At 38.0% G+C, this 19,551-nt stretch overlaps 3 protein-coding genes across 7 annotated transcripts in view; all 3 read left to right on the top strand.

The window, feature by feature from the left end:
* The first annotated feature begins 2,814 nt into the window (after window positions 1-2,814).
* On the top strand, window positions 2,815-4,705 carry LOC122660831 (agamous-like MADS-box protein MADS9). Its single transcript, XM_043856078.1, has 7 exons — window positions 2,815-3,037; window positions 3,139-3,205; window positions 3,296-3,357; window positions 3,435-3,534; window positions 3,641-3,670; window positions 4,237-4,281; window positions 4,397-4,705. The coding sequence occupies exons 1-7, from the start codon at window positions 2,850-2,852 to the stop codon at window positions 4,532-4,534; spliced, it is 630 nt and encodes a 209-aa protein (XP_043712013.1). The 5' UTR covers window positions 2,815-2,849; the 3' UTR covers window positions 4,535-4,705.
* Window positions 4,706-6,406: 1,701 nt separating this feature from the next.
* On the top strand, window positions 6,407-8,312 carry LOC122659826 (agamous-like MADS-box protein MADS9). 5 transcript variants are annotated; one of them, XM_043854972.1, is made up of 8 exons: window positions 6,408-6,706; window positions 6,811-6,877; window positions 6,984-7,045; window positions 7,156-7,255; window positions 7,361-7,390; window positions 7,556-7,600; window positions 8,039-8,089; window positions 8,123-8,312. In XM_043854972.1, the coding sequence occupies exons 1-8, from the start codon at window positions 6,519-6,521 to the stop codon at window positions 8,195-8,197; spliced, it is 618 nt and encodes a 205-aa protein (XP_043710907.1). In that variant the 5' UTR covers window positions 6,408-6,518; the 3' UTR covers window positions 8,198-8,312. The 5 variants fall into 5 exon arrangements, with proteins under 5 accessions (XP_043710899.1, XP_043710907.1, XP_043710921.1 ...); XM_043854979.1 differs by having other exon boundaries at window positions 6,409-6,706; window positions 8,049-8,089; XM_043854964.1 differs by having other exon boundaries at window positions 6,407-6,706; window positions 8,049-8,312.
* A 7,738-nt stretch (window positions 8,313-16,050) lies between these two features.
* LOC122663308 overlaps window positions 16,051-19,551 on the top strand; it is a 69,787-nt gene continuing 66,286 nt past the window's right edge. The window contains exon 1 of the mRNA XM_043858994.1: window positions 16,051-19,446. Within this exon, the coding sequence (XP_043714929.1) occupies window positions 16,059-19,446 (3,388 nt within the window). The 5' untranslated portion in view covers window positions 16,051-16,058. The remainder of the gene's footprint in view (window positions 19,447-19,551) is intronic.

Genomic DNA, 19,551 nt, shown 5'->3' with positions numbered 1-19,551 from the left:
AAGGTTAGATTTGGTATGATTTCTATTTCAATTTCATATTGATTTTATGAACTAAGTCAATAAATAGATTTTTTTTGTCAAAAAATTTAAAATTGGTTCAAGAATAAAAAAAAATCCATTTGGTAGTTCAATTCATGAGTATTGATTGTCTATATTTCTTTGGAAAAGGTGGTGGTGGCAGTGGTAGTGGCAGTGGTGGCATGGTGGTGTCAAGACAATAAGGAGAAGAAAAAGGGTGGTGTTTTATTTTTAATGTGAAATTACTACTTTATCCGTCAAAGTAACCATGTACTCATTAAAGAGTAAGAGTGAAATCAGATAAAATAAAATTTTGAAACAACTTCTTAATTATTTCAGAATTTCTATTTCACTGAAATAATATGCAAAAATTGAACTAAATAATTTTTGAAATAGAAAAAATTAGAATAGAAATCATACAAAATCAGATCTAAGAATCTGGTTGTACTTAGAACTCATTTGTAATTAAAAATCCCAAAACCAAGCTCAGGTCCAGGCAACTAACCCATTTGAAACGTGTCTCAAACGTCTTTTTGACCAGGGAAAAAAAGACAAAGATATTTTAATTGCAAAGCTAATCTTTAATTTTCCCTTTTTTTATTCTATATTTTTAGCTTAAGTTTTAAGTTATCATGTTGGACCGTCAACCAAATCCCCTGACGTTGACCGCTAAAAAAAAGAGTACAAAATTCATATCATTTGAACATGGGAGCTGTAGTCCCTCTATGGTCTATTATATAAATGTAATTTTGGTGTATTCAGAATGTGACATTTTTTTTTAATTGATCGTTTTCTTATTTTCGAAACTCTTTATCTTAGGGGTGTAAAAGGATTTTTAAAAATGATTTATTATTATGTCATTATCACACATTTTTTGAGTATACATATAAAATAACAGTGTTTACTTACATTGAAAAAAAAAAAAAAAAATTATCTACTAAAAGCATAAAAAAGTAAGACTACAAATAATTTGACATTTTAAGAAATATCAACAAGAATATTCTGGTATAAAAACATGTAACTTGTTGTAACCAAGTGTACTAAAAGTTGTAACCTTCTTTTGATTGTCTCTTGTTTTTTTTCCAAGAGTTCTTTAAGTTAGAGATAAAGAAAAAACAGTAGGATTTTAATATAAAAGTGGGTGATAATTGTTTCCCAAGAACCATTGACATGATTTTACCATGATTGAAATAAGAAATGTGTTATACTAAAATTGTAAAAAAAAATGTAAGATTACAACAAAATTGTTAGCAAATTGTTAGTTTCTTAATGCCCCGTGTCCTAGATGACTTTCATTTAAAATGATAAACAAATGTGTCCAAATTGTAGTTGGTAGCTCAGTGTCTTTTTTCATTCACAATGCATGGTTTGGCTAGCGAACTTGAGAACTTGGATTGAACATAGAATAGTTTCACAATGATTTAGTTTCTGAGATCAAGATGTATTATATTTTGATTTCGAATGAGATGTCTGTCTTCAACTTGGGAAGATAGCCTAAGGTTTTGAACTTTCCTATGGGCTTGACAACGTTTTTATCCACCATGAGCCCCAGACTTCTATATAATCCCAGTGCCTCTAATAAAGGGGGAGGGGGCACAATGACTTCCCTACCCTTGCTCGGGTGGGTTCCACCCCTCCTCTTATTACAGGCACTGGGGGGAACTAGGCTAGGCAGGGAACTGGAGGAGATAATTTAAATAGAAGAGCCCAGTGGATAGTATGAAACCCATAAATTTTTCCTAATACATTTTATATAACTCCATTAAATGTAATTGAAGGTTTTATGAATATCCAGCTCAAGCATAGCTTCAAGGGCATGAGATTTCCGATCGAAACCCCCTAACATCCTCTTGGATAAGAAGAAGTTTATCGACAATATTTCCCCATAGGAATAAATGCAGTCTAGTTAGTACTAACCAAATCAAAGAAGGATTTCTTTAGGGCCTGTTTGTTTAGAAGAAAAAAAAAAAAGGGTGGAACCCATCTGTAATGGAGTGAAGAAACAAGAAAGGAAAGAGAATGATGGGAATTGCTGGTCCCAAAAATTAAAACATTCAATTTCCTTTTTTCCCCTCAAAGTTCCATCCAAAATGATGGGACTTTGGGGACGGATGGGGTGGGAGAAATGGGCTGCGACCTAGGCAGGCAACCCCCCTTTTTTCCTTCAAGTCTCCCACCTCAGTATCCAAACAACAACATCTTTTGAAATTTTATAGAAAAGTATAAAATTCTCCCACTTTTTTCCCACACCATTTTTTTCCAGCAAACAAACAGGACCTTATAAATTATTTACGGAGCACTAGACATTGATTTGATTGTCAAGATCTGATTACTACCTTTTATAGGGATACAAATTTAAATTTCGAAAATTAGACAAGACCTGGATGAACTAATAAGTCTGTCTTTAACTAGGGAAGATAGCCAAGTCTTGTCTGTAGAACCTTAAAATTCAAATCAATTAATATAGAAAGTGTAAAAAACATCAATTTTGAATCATTTGTTCCTCAAGCTATCCATTACCATATCCATCATATCAATACTGTTGATTTGGAATCTTTCGTGATAGATGCAAGAGCCAAATCCTTGACCTGGCATTAATGGTCCTGATGACAAGAGAGAGAGAGAGAGAGACCAAAGGTTAGAAGCCAACTCCCAAGGGTGCAAGCGTGAAACATGAAAGCCAAAACACAAAAATATACCATCCCTTCTGAACAACTCCGAAAGTCTATTCCCATCTACCCATTAAGGAAGGCACTTCCATTAACTTTACTTTCCTTCTTTCACTCTCTGCAAGGAGTAGTATTACAGATTTTAGAGTTGGGGTAAGAGAGATGGGAAGAGGTAAGATTGAGATCAAGAGGATTGAGAACCCAACAAACAGGCAAGTGACTTACTCAAAGAGGAAGAATGGAATATTAAAAAAGGCAATGGAGCTCACTGTTCTTTGTGAAGCAAAAGTTTCTCTTATTCTTTTCTCCAGTTCTGGGAAGTTGTCTGAGTACTGTAGCCCTTCTACCACGTAAGAACTATACTTCATCTCTTGCTCTTGGGTTTCTTTTACAATCTCTCTCTCTCTCTCTCTCTCTCTCTCTCTCTCTCTAATGGTTCATTTTGTTGAAGACTGCCAGAAGTCTTGAGCAAATATCAAACATCTACAGGAAAGAGGTTGTGGGATGCTAAGCATGAAGTAGGTTTAATCCTCTCTCTCTCTAAGTTTCATTTTTTTTTTATTTGAGATTCTATGGGAATATTCTAATAAAAAAGAAAAAACCCACAGCTTCTAAGCAAGGAGCTGGAGAGAATCAAGAAAGAGAATGATAGGATGCAGATCGAGCTATGGTAACCTGTGTTTTTTTTTTTTTTTTTTAATTTTATGGGTTTTCTTTTTGAAAAATAGTTAATGAGATATGGTTCAGGCATTTGAAAGGAGAAGATGTTGATACACTAAATCACATTCAGCTCCAGACAATAGAGGAAGCCCTTGAAAATGGTCTTACTAAAGTTCATGCCAAAGAGGTAATTAAGTCTCATAATTACTTCTATATATTCAATAAGTGAAGCTCTTAAAAGACAACGACATCTAATGTTTTATTTATCTTTCTTTTTTGTTATATGAGTACAGATGGAGTTCTTTCAAATGCTCAAGAAGAATGTAAGGATCAAAGCTAGCCTTTTGTTGCCTTTGCTGATTATGGTTTCTAGATTAATCAATGGTTACTTTATGGTAGCTCTATATATATATCATATAGGTAAATGATTACTTTATTTCTAGAATGGATAAGATCAACATTTTCTAATTGTTGGGGGTTTGATGTCTTGTATTTCGTCTCCTGCATAAGTGTGCTAATTTTGAAGGGCAGTAGGGGTCTTCAATCCCGAAGCATTGGCACACCTTGGTGGGGTCTTGACGAACTAGCCGGTCCATGTAGGGTTTGGGGGCAGTAGTCCCCTGAGAATTTTCTAGGGCTATGTGGATATTTCGGTAAATTACCTGTATAGGGTTTCGCTATATATTGTAGTAGCGAGGGTTTTTTTTCTGTAATCAACCTGAGAGAGGTGTAAGGAAGAGCAGCTGTGGATGTAGGCAATCTTATTGAACCATATAAATCCCTTTGTTCATTGTGTGATTGTCTGTTTGTGATTTTCATTCTTTTCTGCATCATTTTAGGTTCTCGTTTTTCTACACTAACTATATGTTTCTGATTAAAAAAAACATAGGAAAGAATGCTAGAGGAGGAGAATAAACGCCTCGTTTACATCTTGGTCAGCCATTCTCTCTCTCTCAATCCAATACATATGTTGTTCTCCATAAATGAAATTTCTGATGTCCCCTAATTTTGGGTACTCATTATTTCTTTGGTTGCTTTAATTTCTACAGCAGCAACAAATGGCTACTGAAGATAATCTCAGGGAGGCTGAAAATGGGTATGGCCAGAAAGGAAGAGATTGTAATTCCTACATGCCTTTTGCCTTTCGCTTGCAGCCAGTTCAACCCAATTTGCAGGACAACAAATAGAATAACTGTCCATGGTTACAAATTCCTCTAGCTAACACTAGGAGAATTTATATACATGTTTCATACATGTCTAGTGAGTTTATGAGGTAGAATATGTTGATCAACTTAAGGTGAACTAACTCAAATTTTTGTGATGACACCTTCTTATTTGAAACTAGTATATGTTAAAGATGCTAAATATACTAGGGCTTATATGTATGTTTTGATACTCTTGCTTCTCATATTTTTCAAATTCTAATGAGATTTTAGAAACAATAGGCAGTATTCGACGCCGTGATTAGGAAGAGAAATGTGTTAGTTGCACATTTTTATTACTTTATTGGGCGGGATTCAAGAGTAGGGATGTAAACGGATCTAATACGGATCGGATGTGATCAGGTCTGGATATTGCCTACCTGGATACAAATATCCCTAAATGGATACGAATGCGAATCGAATCTGGATTTTCGACTATCCATTTACATCTTTGACTTGTGTAACTCAGACCTTCCTCTCTCCCCAACGGATACGATTCACTCTCAGTCCATGTTTTAGTCTCATATTTCTCATTCCCTCATTCTTTAGAACTTGTTGAATCTTCAAAAACGCTTTATATCATTAGTTAAATATTTATTTGGATCATATAATTTTTTTTCTGGATTATTCGAATAAAAATTCGGATACCCCTAAATGAGTACGTATGAATGCCATCCCCTAAACAAATACGGATGCGAATCGAATTCAGATTTTCAGGTACCCGTTTACATCCCTATTAAGGTTTGACACCCCTACCCAAATACACCAAATGGATGTATACATAATCAATTTCACCTACAATGAAAAAGAAAACGTGGGGATATATCATCCCCCCCCCCTTACATGAGAGATTTTTATATAATATCCTAATGTTTGTCATAATTCATACCCTCTTTGAGGATTATATTTTAAATTTTTGTTTACTAGGTAGGTCCAAGAAGCAATCTACATCCTCTACTTCCGCCTGCCCCTACTTCCGTGTGCGCCCCACACACAGCGAGGCGCGCAAAGACCGCCTTACCTCCGCCCAAAAACCTTGTCCAAGCGGGGGTATAACAGTCTTTGTGAGCCTCGCTGTGTGTAGGGTGCACACAGATGTAGGGACAGCCGGGAGGCGGAAGTAGAGGATCCGGCCTCTCCAAGAAGAGTTGAACTCATGACCTAGGATTGTAGTTGATGGCTTCCCAACTAGAAAAATGTGTGAAATAATTGAATGGTGACCACAAGGACAAAATGGCTGCCCTTAGGCTTACTTAGAGGTCCTGACTCCTGAGAGTTCTTCACACCTCACAGTCTCACACCTACCCTAATTGATGGTGGACAATGAAGATGCTTGCTCCACCTTACATGGTCAGTAATGGTGTTCAATGGGTAATAACGTGTGTCTTACAGACCGTTCAAGCTCTACCCATCAATCTGTAAGTCTGAACCCACTCCTGATCGATCAGCCACATCAATCTTTTTTAAGGTTTCTTTAATGACCCCACAATTTTGACAATTTGATTTTGATTTGATGGTTAAGATCTACTCACACACGTACGATGTGCACAGTACCATGCTACGTCTCAAAGACTCTCAAAGAGATTAAAATTAAAAAATAAAAATAAAAAGTTGACAAAGGGATAAACCAGTTTTTTAGGGTTGGGGAGGAAAGATAGTAACCAGAGGGTTAAGGTCTTAAGGACAAAACTTGCAAGTAGCTAAAGGGTGCAAAGCATGACAGTAGTTTGGCTTTGCCAACAACCCAAATAAGAACAATCCCTATTGAACCACTCAGAAAGTCTCTTAATTTTTAACCCATAATGGATGGTCTCTTGCTTTACTTCATCTTTTCTTTCACATCTGTTGTTCATCAGTTTCTTTACTGTTCTGCAAAAACAAAAGCAGAAGAAGAAAAAGATAGACACAGAGTGAAAGAGGGTTCTCAGAAAGTTGAGAAAATCGAGTTGGGTTTTGAGTGGGTGGAGAGATGGGTAGAGGAAAGATTGAGATCAAGAGGATTGAGAACTCAACTAACAGGCAAGTTACATATTCAAAGAGAAAGAATGGAATCATGAAGAAAGCTAAGGAGCTCACTGTGCTTTGTGATGCAAAAGTTTCTCTTATCATCTTCTCTAGTTCAGGGAAGATGTCTGAGTACCGTAGCCCTTCTGCCACGTATGAACTGTTTTTACCCTTCTAGGGTTTCCTTTTTTTAGGGTTTCTTTTCTTTTATTTTATTTTCTGTCCTTCTAATTGAAATCCTTTTTTTTATGGAGAAGAATGACTGAGATCTTGGACAAATACCATAAGTATTCAGGAAAGAGGTTGTGGGATGCTAAACATGAGGTAGGTTCTTCTTCTTCTTCTTCTACTTATTAATGGATTTTCCATGAACAAATCTGAAAATCTCTCTCTCTTCTTCTTCTTCTTCTTCTTTGCTTATATTTGATAGTTTCTGAGCAACGAACTGGATAGGATAAAAAAAGAAAACGACAACATGCAGATTGAGCTCAGGTCTTCTCTTCTCTGTTCTACTTTAAGCTATAAAAAAAGCAAACCCTACTTTCATTTCCTTATTTGGAGTTATTCTGCAAATTAAGAAATAAATAATAAATATGGTTCAGGCACTTGAAAGGTGAGGATGTCAATTCACTACATCACAAGGAGCTGGCAACCATAGAAGAAGCCCTAGACAATGGTCTCACCAAAGTTCGTGCCAAAGAGGCAAGTCTAGCTAGTATTAGTTGTTTCTTTTAGTTTTTAAGTCTTTAGAAGGGTAACCAGAGACAAGATCTGATCTTCTCTTTTTCTTTCCTTTTTTTATGTCAGATGGAAGTCTTCAAAATGCTCAAGAAGAATGTATGTAAACATCAAAACAAATTAAACCCTTTGTACTCGATCTGCTAATTGATTTATATATCATTTCTCTTGTTGGTTATTAGATTTATGTCTAGGTGTTGTTCCGATAGTTGGGGAAAGATTTGTCATTTGCCTAACTTTGTGTTTCTTGGTCAAATACCACAGGAAAGAATGCTTGAGGAGGAGAATAAGCGCCTTAATTACATCTTGGTGTCCACATCTCTCTCTCTCTCTCTCTCTCTCTCTCAAACAATTGATTTGTTGATAACTAAAATGTTTCTCCTTTGTACCTCTTATTAATCTTCCAACGACGAATAAGGCAATTAGAGGGCGGACCTTAGTGCAACGGTGAAGTTGCTCCATTACGACCTAGTGGTCAAGGGTTTGAGTCTGACCAGATCAAACCCTTGAAGGTTGCATACATTATGACCCTCCTCAGACCCTGCAATAGTGGAAGCCTTGTGCATTGGGTACGCCTTTTTTAAGGAATAAGGCAATTGTGATTAGTTGAATAAACTAGTCCATGCTGCATCTTCAAATTATTTAGCAATCACTTTGGGCTCTCATTCCCTCACTTGGGTTGGGAACTTAGGCTGGGAACTTAATTGACTTTCTTACGGTTTTCCTATTTTTTTAAATTTATTTTATCATTTTGCAGCATCAGCAACAAATGGCAATGGATGGTTGTGTGAGGGAGATGCAGAATGATTATCATCACAAAGAAAGAGACTATCATCATTCACAGATGCCTTTCACCTTTCGAGTGCAGCCAATCCAACCCAATTTACAAGAGGCCAAATAGATTAGCTGGCCATGGTAAGGAACAAGCATCTCTAGCTTACACTAGAATAATTTTAGTGGGTTTCAATAATATTATCTTTGTTAAAACAAAGAAGCTTAAGGAAAGCTTTAATTGTAACAATATTATATACCTATCTGGCCTATAGACTTATAAATTAAAGGGTTAATGCTTGTGGGTCAAGTACTACTGTTAGTGAATGCTCTTCTGACTATTTTCTGATGAATATATATTGTATGGTTTAAGAACTACTCCAAGATTGTGAGTTTTATGTTGCTCTAGGGTTTGAGAAAAGATTTAATAAGTGTTTGGGAATATAAGGAGTAATCAAGGATTTCCAGGTTTGGCTTCTATGAGTATATAGCATGTCTCAGATACAGTTAAATTGATTATTAGTTAATTTAATGGTTTTTTGGCCTAGAAGTCCACAGAAGCTGGGTGGTGACCCTTGGCCTATCTTGGTAATACTCCTGGTTCAAGCTTAAAACCAAAGTCTTGCTGGATCGCTGATAGACATACTACAAGCATGTTTTCATGGGGAAAAAATCCTCTCCAATTCCCTAAAAGTGCAGTTTGGGGTGGAGATGTAAACACCTGGCAGGCACGACATCATATCCAACAGTGCCGAACTCGAGAAAGAAAAAAGAAAACTGAGACGGTGCAGTTTGGACTGTTGGATGTTGTACTAGCCAGGTGTCACCTCTCCACCCCAAACTACACCACACTTCACCATAGGGGAATTGGAGAAGATTTAAATCTGGTTTCATTTTACTTTCTTTGGAGCAACATTTGGTAGCTAATCCAAAATATTTGATGCTAATAGTAACTGATGGAATAAAATACTGACCATGCGTAATATGCAATGAGGTATCTCTGAATGGAGCAGATTCCACATATCATACTTTTTTTTGTTATAGTTTCCCATGTTGCTTATTTCCATTTTTTTATAGGGTTTTTTTTTTGGTAAAGTAGGCTTCTTCTTCTTCTTTCTGGATGATGAGTTAGCCAAGCAAGGGGTCATGCAACCTAGATTGTGTTCTGGGACATCTTTTCCTTTTTAGATAGTTCTGTGTGATTATTTTAATGGGTTAAATTATGTCTAAGGTACCTACCGCTTAGAGAAACTATGTCGAGAATATCTCACGTTTTAAAAATTATGTTTGAGGTATCCCATGTTTCATACATAAAATTGGAAAAAAGAACTGTGTCCGAGAGTGTGGTTTACGCTAGCACTCCTATGAATCTATCTCTCTACTCCCGGACAGAACTCCTTTCCATATAAATTTTATGCTTGGAAAACCTTACATTTCATAAAAGTTATGTTTGACATACTTTCTCTTTTCATATTTTCAATTTTATTCCTTCGCCACTCTCTTTTTCCTCTTTGTTCTTTGCTTTTATTTCTACCAAAAATAAAAGGTTCTTTGTTTCTATTTTCTGGCTGATTTGCCACCAGCATACACGGTCGTACCTATCCAACGCTTTGGTGCATGACCGTGCATATAACCTTTCCATTTTTTTCATTCATTATTGGTTCCGGTTTTGAATAGGGCTGGATGCAATTGGCGTTCTTGTATATGTAACCTAGTAATTTCTTCTTCAACAAAGTATGTGTGTTGTTTAACAAAAAGGCAATAATTGGTTTAGACAAGGGGCTTGAAACAAAAAGGACAGGTAGAAACCATCTACTTCATTTATTAATTGGTCTTTAGGTGGGTATCTAGTAAGAATAAGAATTTGTTGTTGCGGCCTTGCGGGTGAAAACCGAAGGGTGACTCAGGTTGGGATCCAGATCCTCTATGCCGCACTGTCTGTAGCGGCCTGTGCGGCACAGACTGAGCCGCGCGCACAAAAACTGCCTTACTCCTGCCCAAACGCCTTGCCCGAGCCGTGGTAAGGTGGTCATTAGTCGTGCGGCCCAATCTGCGCCGCACAGGCCGCTATGGGCAACTAGGTTGTAGATGATCTAAATTTCTCAGGCTGTCAGATAGGGGTGTCAACAGGTTCATGGCCTTAACCCTAGCCCAACCCTAGGAGCCTTAACCTAAATCCAAGCCCAGCCCAACCCAAGGTTTTCATCTGATCTTTATAGGCAACTCGGAGGATATGTTTTGATTTTGATATGGTGGGACTTCCAGTTTTTTGCGACCCAAGATTGATTGGCTTTGGTAAACATGCTTTAAATGCAAAGGGGGCTTGCTAGACAATAATCAGTCCTTTCAGTGGATGTTGGATCATCCTAAGAATGCCTTCATTAAATGTTGTTGAATTGTAACATGATTCTATAGACGTACTCAGGATGTGGACGATGAAGGTCCATTAACCATTTCCCAATAATGAATGACTGATGCCTGCACTATCCCGATATTTGTGTTAGATATAAGCTTTATGCCTTACCGGCTAACGAGCCATTGATCATTGGTTCCAAAGACTTCTATGGACCGACCTCAAATCTTGCCATGTGTCGATCATCCGTAAACTAAACTTTTACCGATATATCATATGTTGCAGTTAATAATGAATTAGACATATTCCTCTCTCTCTCTCTAAAAGTTACCTTTGGAAATTGGAGAAAATAGACTAGCTTTGTGAACAATAAGGAAAGAGAAAACCCTGGTCTGGTCTTATGAACTAGTTCTTCTTGTTCAAGTTCCAAAATGAAATTTAATAACCAAACACTTCCAAGTTGGTAGTCCTAAATTTTTTTTGGATGAGCGTTCTTTGTGGGGGAGTGGCCCCTGCATGTGCGTGAGAGCAAATGAGAAGGTGTGCAAAAGCATCATGGGGCGTGATTTCCGCCTTTCATAGGGGGCGGAGTGGTTATTCGTCCCCATTGTGTCTGGGCATGGGTGGTACACTCCTCCACAGAAAATTTTTCTCCTCATTTTTTATGTCAGTGACCAAGAACACTGGGAGAGGATCCGATAGTGTTGATTTTGATAATAGATTGTGGAGAGGGAGTCCATGAAATCCAAATAGTAGGAAAAAGGGAAATAAGTAGTAATGAGGGATAGGGTGTAAAGAGGAAGAAAAAGGGGAAAAGGAATTGATGGTGTTGTTCTTTTTGCTAGTGTAGAATTGTTTCTATGTAGTTGAATTGGAATAAGTCTTCAAGTGAGCCTGATAGATCCCAATCGATTTGTAGGCAGGAGATTTTTCTTATGTGATTGATTCATTAGTAAATTCTGATTGATTTTGGGCTAAATTAATGTAGGTTGATTTATTGGGCCAACTTTATACCAGACCCACTTTTATGGGATTAACTAAACCTAGTCTATTGAAGGGTTACACTAGGCTTAGTGACTACTATTATAAATACTTGCTTTGAGTCCCTGCAACCACCCATCTTTTGGAACACAATTCTTCTCATGAGAGTTAGTGTGAGCCAAGTGGGAAAGGCAGTAGAAGACTTAAGGCGAATTTGGTAAAGGACATTGGAGAGATCAAGGGACGGTTTTTCTACTCTAGTTGACATCTTCAAGGATCTCTTGTTGTTCATCTTCAAACACCAAACAGGTATGTGATTTATTTATTTACATTTTAATGAGATTGTGTTCTAGACATTGTGAAGGAATGAGATCAGGGTAAATGATCAACCTCAAACCCTAATAATTGGTATTCAAAGCCATCTTCACGATGCTAGGATCAATCGATCCCAAATAAGGGTAGAAAAATTCAAATTTTCTTCTTCAGAATCATGTAAACTCCTTTTCTGTCAAAATTTTGGTGAAAATTTAAAATTTTTTCTTGGGGTTCATGCAAACTCGAATATGTCAATTTTTTTTTGAAAACAGATGGGAAAGTGGACCATATAGGTGGATAGATCTCGTCGCGGAGGTCACATCGGTATGCGGACCATCGCCGGACGCACCATCACATGCCGCCAATAAAAAGTGTGACTTCACACGCCTAACCCGGCGGCGGCGAGTCATCGCCGGGTCAAACCAGAAACCCTAATGGGTTAACTCGGTGATCTAGACGATTCGGTCAAGGTTGACCCAATTTGGGGGCAACCTGTGTTTCACCCATATGAACACCCGAAAACCCGTTGGCCTGGATGGCTGACCTGCAACCCGACCCCTAGACCCGGTTTTGTGACCTGACAACCTGACCCGATTACCCAACAAATTCATTAACACAATTTCTAACACAAGAGAACCTTTCATTTGTTCATAGGGCACACAAATTATATTTTGCTATGTAGTTAAACAATTCAGTTAAAAAACTGAAGTTACTAAACTTTTATAGGCTTAAATGACTTGGTGGTTTGTTTCGGTCGTCTTGTTGATTTGGCAGCTTAACTATTGGATAGATTGAGATTCCTTAGACGAGACAACTGTAAAATTTGATGACGTATCTCAATCGTTTAATAAGTATTATATGAGGGTATGCCCTGAATTTTCCATTTGTTCTTATAAAGTTATCTTAGTTTTTTTTTTTAAAAAAAAAACTAATCTAGAGTGACTTACAAATATGTCAAAGGGTGTTACAACTTCGATATTGGCGGGTACACTTGCATTCTTTCTCTCGCTATCTTCACCTCACATGAAATGTGATCTCTTTGCCCCTATGTACGAATTCGTTTCATTTATTGATATTTCCCAAAAAAAAAAGTTCATTTATTGATTGGTCAAAGGGTGTTACAACTTCAATATTGGCAGGTACACTAGCATTCTTTTTTTGACTCTCTTATCACTTCACATGAAATGACCTCTCTGCCAAATGGTGTTACAACTTCGATATTTGCGGGTATACTAGCATTGTTTCTGTATGTCTCTCTTCACCTCACATGAAATGTGACCGTTTCATTTATTGATACTTGCCAAAGAAAAATTCATTTATTGATAGGTTAAATTAAGGGTGTTACAACTTCGATATTGGCGGGTACACTGGCATTCTTTCTCTATCTCTCTATCTTCACCTTACATGAAATGTGATTTCTCTGCCCCTATGTACGAAATCATTTTATTTATTGATACTTTCCAAAAAAAAAAAAATTCATTTATTGATTGGTTAAAGAGCATTACAACTTCGATATTGGCGGGTACACTAGCATTCTTTCTCTCTCTCTCTCTTCAGCTCACATGAAATGTGAGTTCTCTGATCTTATGTACGAAACCATTTCATTTATTGATTCTTCCCAAAAAAAAAAGTTCATTTATTGATAGGTCAAAGGGCGTTACAACTTCGATATTGGCGGGTACACTAGCATTCTTTCTCTATCTCTCTTTTCACCTCACATGAAATGACCACATAGGTCTAAGGGTGTTACAACTTCGATAATGGCGGGTACACTAGCATTCTTTCTCTATCTCTTAATTTCTTCACCTCACATGGAATGACATCTCTGCTCTATGTATGAAACCATTTCATTTATTGATACTTACCAAAAAAAAAGTTCATTTATTGATTGGTCAAAGAGTGTTACAACTTCGATATTGGCGGGTAGAATAGCATTCTTTCTCTATCTCTCTCGCTCTCTCTCTCTCTCTTTAGCTCACATGAAATGTAAGTTCTCTGCCCTTGTGTACGAAACCATTTCATTTATTGATTATTCCCAAAAAAAAAAGTTCATTTATTGATAGGTCAAAGGGCATTACAACTTCGATATTGGCGGGTACACTAGCATTCTTTCTCTATCTCTCTTTTGATCTCACATGAAATGACCTCATAGGTCTATGGGTGTTACAACTTCGATAATGGTAGGTACACTAGCATTCTTTCTCTATCTCTCTTTTGATATCACATGAAATGACCTCATAGGTCTATGGGTGTTACAACTTCGATAATGGTAGGTACACTAGCATTCTTTCTCTATCTCTCTCTTCACCTCACATGGAATGACATCTTTGCCCTATGTATGAAACCATTTCATTTATTGATACTTACCAACAGAAAAAGTTCATTTATTGATAGGTCTTCAAAGGGTGTTACAACTTCGATATTGGTGGGTACACTAGCATTCTTTCTCTATCTCTCTCTTCACTTAAAATGAAAAATAAAATAAAAAAAATTCATACATAGGGGAGAGAGGTCATTTCATTTTAGGTGAAGACCCCTATGTATGAAACCATTTCATTTATTGATACTTACCAAAAAAACAATTCATTTATTGATAGGTCAAAGGGTGTTAAACTTCGATATTGGCGGGTACACTAGCATTCTTTCTCTAACTCTCTCTCTTCACCTCACATAAAATGAGCTCTTTGCCCCGATGTACGTTTCATTGCTCTTTAGTATCACTTGCTCATATATAGAACCCTCTCTTATATATTTACCGTCCAACCCCTGGATTAAGAAAGTCCATCCATTCAATGACCTTTTAGGACTACTCAGTCTACATGAAATTTAAATCTCTCATGATTTTTTTTTCCATGAGAAATGTATTGTGAGCTTGAAATGTTCACTAAATATAATCATTATTATCATTTATTTTTATCTTATTATTATTATTATTTTTAAAAAATTGAAAACATAGCCAGAAGACTTAAGAGAGAGAGAGAGAGAGAGAGAGAGAGAATGTAAAAGAAGAACACAAAATAAAATGAGTATTAAATTTTAGTTAAACTTCATATAATAAAGTCGAGTTAAACTTCATATAATAAAGTCGAAAACACTATCCGGCTGCATAGTGTAGTAACGGGAAACTCAATCCCAATGTCCACGTACCACGTACCACGTACCCCGTACCCCGTACCGAATAAATTATCGGATTTTTTACCAAAAAAAACAAAAATGAATTATCGGAATTGTCAACATCAAGACCAGCAATCAACTCTATACTTTTTCTTCTAAACCGTCAGATTAATCCAATCCAATCTCTTTCTCTCCCTCAAATTCCGTCTTAATCTAACACGTGTTATAAAGTTCACATTAGCATTATTAGCGTTATTGTTTTATTCAAGCTTTTTTTTTGATAAGAATGTTTTATTCAAGCTTTGATGTCCTTTTTCTTCTAAACCGTCAGATTTATCCAATCCAATCTCTCTCTCTCTCCCTCAAATTCCGTCTCAATCTAACACGTGTCATAAAGTTCACATTGGCGTTATTAGCGTTATTGTTTTATTCAAGCTTGATGGCCTCCCTCGCACGTGAATGGTAAGTGTAGTTAAAAGAAAGGAAAATTATGTCAGTTACAGCAAGTAACAACTTACTACTATAGAACACCCAATCAGCTATAGTTTTATGACGTCATCTCACGAATCCAACGGTTGATATGGTATTAACATCACGTCATCACATCGGTATCTGTGACAGAATTATAGAAAGAGACAACACAGAAATAAAATAAAAAGATAGGGGTACTAGTGTTCGTTTGGTTTCACCTACAAAACTACTTCAAAAGGGAGTCGTTTTTTCGGTCTGAGACCTTCAAAAGCTATTCTCGTAAACCGTCAAAGCTCGCTCGAGCGGGGCGGAAGAAAAGAGATTCTCTCTCCTCTTCTCTCTTCGCGTTTTCAGAGAAGAAATTAAGATAATAAAATATACTAAAAATTAAACTCATCGGTAATCTTTGGTATTTCGGTTCTCGACTCTGGATGTATTCTCAGGTATCTTTTCGTTGTTCGCTAAATTTTTTGACGTTATTTTTTTTTTTATGGAATTATCTGTTGTTTATCATCTGCATTCTCTTGTAATCAGTTTGATTGAATTGGGGTTTTGATTTTGCAGCGAAACAGGGACCGAGAGGTGATTTAGGGTTTATTTTGATTCTTTGTGAAAGCCGATACTCGGGTACAGTTTTTCTGTTCCGTTTCTTCGTTTGTTATGATATACTTTTCTTGAGTTGCATGGGCGTATAAGATTATTTCTTTGGAGCTCAGCAGACGCATTGCAGTAGTGACATTGTTTTTCCTTGTGGAGATAAAGATGGGTTCTGGCGAACCCGAGTTTGTAGTTGTGGATTCTTTATGTGGGTTGACGAACGGAACAGTTGGAGAATTAAGAAATTGTTTGGGGGACTTGGGAAGTGTTACTTTGGAATTACTTGATGAGTATAGATTCTGTGAGGGGTATGAAAATGGTGTTATTGACCCAGCTTCTTCGCGGGAAGCGGGCTGCCAATTACTTAGTTATAATGAGGACAGCATAGGTCGTCCTGTTACTGAACAGCTCTCCTACGCTGGAGTGGCTTGCCCTTTATCTAATAGCAACGGGGGCATCACTAGTCCAGTGGATGGATCCTGTGCTTATTCTCAAAATAAATTTAGTGCTAATTTAGTAGATTCCAGTATTGGATTGGAGGCATCTATATCTATGAGAGATGATTCATGTAGTCCGGGGGTTTCAGAACGACAGCGAAAGCTGCAGGAGGAATGTGAATTTCCTTCATCTAATGCTGATGGGGACACCACAAGCCCAGTAGATGGCTGTCCTGCTTCTTCTCAAAAGTTTGGTGCTAATTTAGTAGACCCCAGTGTTGGTTCAGAGGTATCTATTTCTGGGACGGATGATTCATGTAATCAGCAACTAGATACCGATGGTTCTACACTAGAACAAAAGCAGCAGGATGAATGTGGGTTTCTTTTATCTAATACTAACTGGGACGCCACAATCCCAGTGGATTGGTGTCCTGCTTCTTCTCAAAAATTTGGTGCTGGTTCAGTAGACTCTGGATTTGGCCTGGAGGTATCTACTTTTAGGAGGAATGCTTCATGGAATTTGCAGCAAGATCTGGATTTAGTAGAGCTAGAGAAAAAACTGCAAGAATGTGAGTTCCTTTTATCTAATACTAAAGGGGATACCATAAGCCCAGTGAGTGTTTGTCCTGCTTCTTCTGAAAACTTTGATGCTAATTCAGTCAACTCTGGAGTTGGTCTGGAGGTGTCTATTTCTGGGAGGGATGGTTCACTGGACGGGCAGCAAGATATGGGTGTTTTGGTACACGAGCAAAAGATCCAGGATGAATGTGAGTCTAGTGGGCTTTGCTCTACCAAGAGTGACCAGGTCAAGCAATTATGCTGGCTGGGAGCTCTAGGATCATATTTGGAAATTGAAGGACCACACAATGAGGATGAAGTGGGAAAACCCGTAGAGAAGGAAGAGATATCATTGGCCACGGATCCCTTGACTTTTTCTCAGAGTAAAAGCAGCCAGTGTGCAGAGCAGAAGGTTCCTGGGGATGTCGATGGTTTCTCAGTGGAAGGAGACGGCAGCTTACAGGAGTTTATGGAAGAGAACTGTGATGCTATAAGAAGGATATCGGGTAGCCTGAGCACCCAACCATCACTAAATGAAGAAAATACCAGCAATTTGTTGGAAAGGTCATCTAATGTAAGTGTTCTCTCAGAGGAAGCTGTTACTGACTCAAAGGAGGTTGTGGAACAGAAATGTTATTCCTTGGCCAGGACTTCGGCCAACCTGAGCTCCCAAGCATTGCATATCGAAGAAAATATTTGCAATTTAATGCAACAGTTACTCGACATGGCTTCTGAATTTTCTGGTGAAGAATCAACTTCGCTCCAATCTCCATTGCCCCTTGACGTTGTGGATAATGACTCTTCTAAACGATATGCTAAGCCAGATCTTCAGGAAAGTGATGCTTTTAATAGTGCTCTGACATGCAGCAGCATGGTTGACTCAATTGATGGTGCAGATTGTGAAGGAAAGGCTAATGATAAGAGTTATGCTTCAGAATCCAACTGTCCTGACGATGTGCGCGTGCTCCCTCGGAGGAGTACTCGTGTAAGCAAACTGAATCAGATGAATGAGGCAAAAAAGGCTGCAAGCCAGTTCAGTAAAAAAGTTAATAGTTTATCGCTCCCTCAAAGAGCCATTGGGATCTCCTTCAAGATAGTAAGAAGGAAAAGAAGCTCTCTCTGCAAACTTGCACGTTCTTCTACGTGGGGAGAGTTAGGAAACATTATGGAGGTGTTCAAACAGAATGATGGGATCCTGAAGCACAATTCTGATTTAATTCAAGCTCAAACCCATGGATCTTGGAAAACTAGGGGTTGCCAAGGAAGCAGAAAGTGGAAGAAGTCTCGGGCAGCTAGAAATTCACAAGAACCAAAAGGAAAATCTAATGCTTCAATTGGTTGTGTTCGTTTGAAAATTAAAATTGGAAAAGAATTGGATCAAAATAATTTGAAGGTTGTGCTACCTGAGGGGGATGGTTCTTCAACATATGTGGAAACTATGATAAATGAATGTCTGTCTGAGTCAAATTGCAGAACCAGCATAGAAATCCCACAAGTAGCCAATGATGTGGAAATGAAACATAAGCTGGGGGAAGATGTTCAGCCTCCCAATGGAAGTCTGGAAAAGCCAGGGACACCAGTAGATGTTTCTGTTCTGGATGCACATCTTGCAGATGAGGACCTGGCGATCATTGGGACACAAGCCATATCAGTGGGAAACAGCTCAGGTGATTGCCATGGAGTTTCCTCTCAGATAGGGACTGAATCATTGGGAAAAGCAACTATGAATAAGGACTTAAATCCTGATACGTCGCCTCATTCAGAAGTGATCAGTGTGATTCAGGATGTCCAAGTTGGTGCAGGAATGCAAATGGACCTACAGGCTGCTGGTTTTGATTCTGCCCAAGCTGTTGTTCCTGCAGAAAATGTTATGAATTCCAACATGCTCCTTATGAAGGCAAAGAAAGGAAAAAGAAATGGTAAAGTTAAGGGAAGTCAAAATCCTGTTGGAGGATGCTGTGTACAGGATGAAATTGTGTGTGGTCCAACAAGCTCGAACAAGACTAAAAAATTGTCAAAACGGCGATCACAACAGAAAGTGGGGGATGGGCCGGATGACTTTAACCCCAGGGAGGCTATTCTTTCAGCAACTAGCCAGCCCAGCAACAATTCAAGTAAGGAGGGGTTTGTCAGACAATCCTTCCCATTGTCAGGGCTGGTTGAACTTGGGGTTTGTCATGAAGCTTTGAAAGCAGAAACTGGTATCCAATCCTGTGAATTACCCAGTCATGATGTCAGGAATAAACCAGAAACATGGACTTCTGAATTGTCTGCTTCTAAAACTAAAGGGCATAAACTTTCTAGAACTTCCAAATCCACTGCAGGGGTAGGGATAAATCATTCTAGTGTCTCAGATTCAGCAAGGCGAGGGAGAAAAAAAGCTCGTGAGAAGGATTATGATCTGGAGAAGTCATCTAGAAAGGGCAGAGCCAAGGAGGAGGAATTTTCAAATGTTGATGTCGGCCAGCAGGAAAATCACCCTGAAATAGGTGGGAGCATTAATGTCTCTGTGATGATGGAAAAGGATTCAGTGACTAGTGGACCTACTGAATTAAGCGGTTAGTTTCTCTTCTCGCACAACTGTTTTCTGTCTTATATATGTTCTAATTGTTCTTCTAGTCTGCTGCTTCTTTTCTTTCTGGCGCTAAACTAATTTTGAACTG

Source organism: Telopea speciosissima, chromosome 1 (genome assembly GCF_018873765.1).
Source record: "Telopea speciosissima isolate NSW1024214 ecotype Mountain lineage chromosome 1, Tspe_v1, whole genome shotgun sequence".
Taxonomy (NCBI): domain Eukaryota; kingdom Viridiplantae; phylum Streptophyta; class Magnoliopsida; order Proteales; family Proteaceae; genus Telopea; species Telopea speciosissima.
Note: the sequence above shows the minus strand (reverse complement) of the source record. Positions and strands in the feature narration are given on the sequence as shown.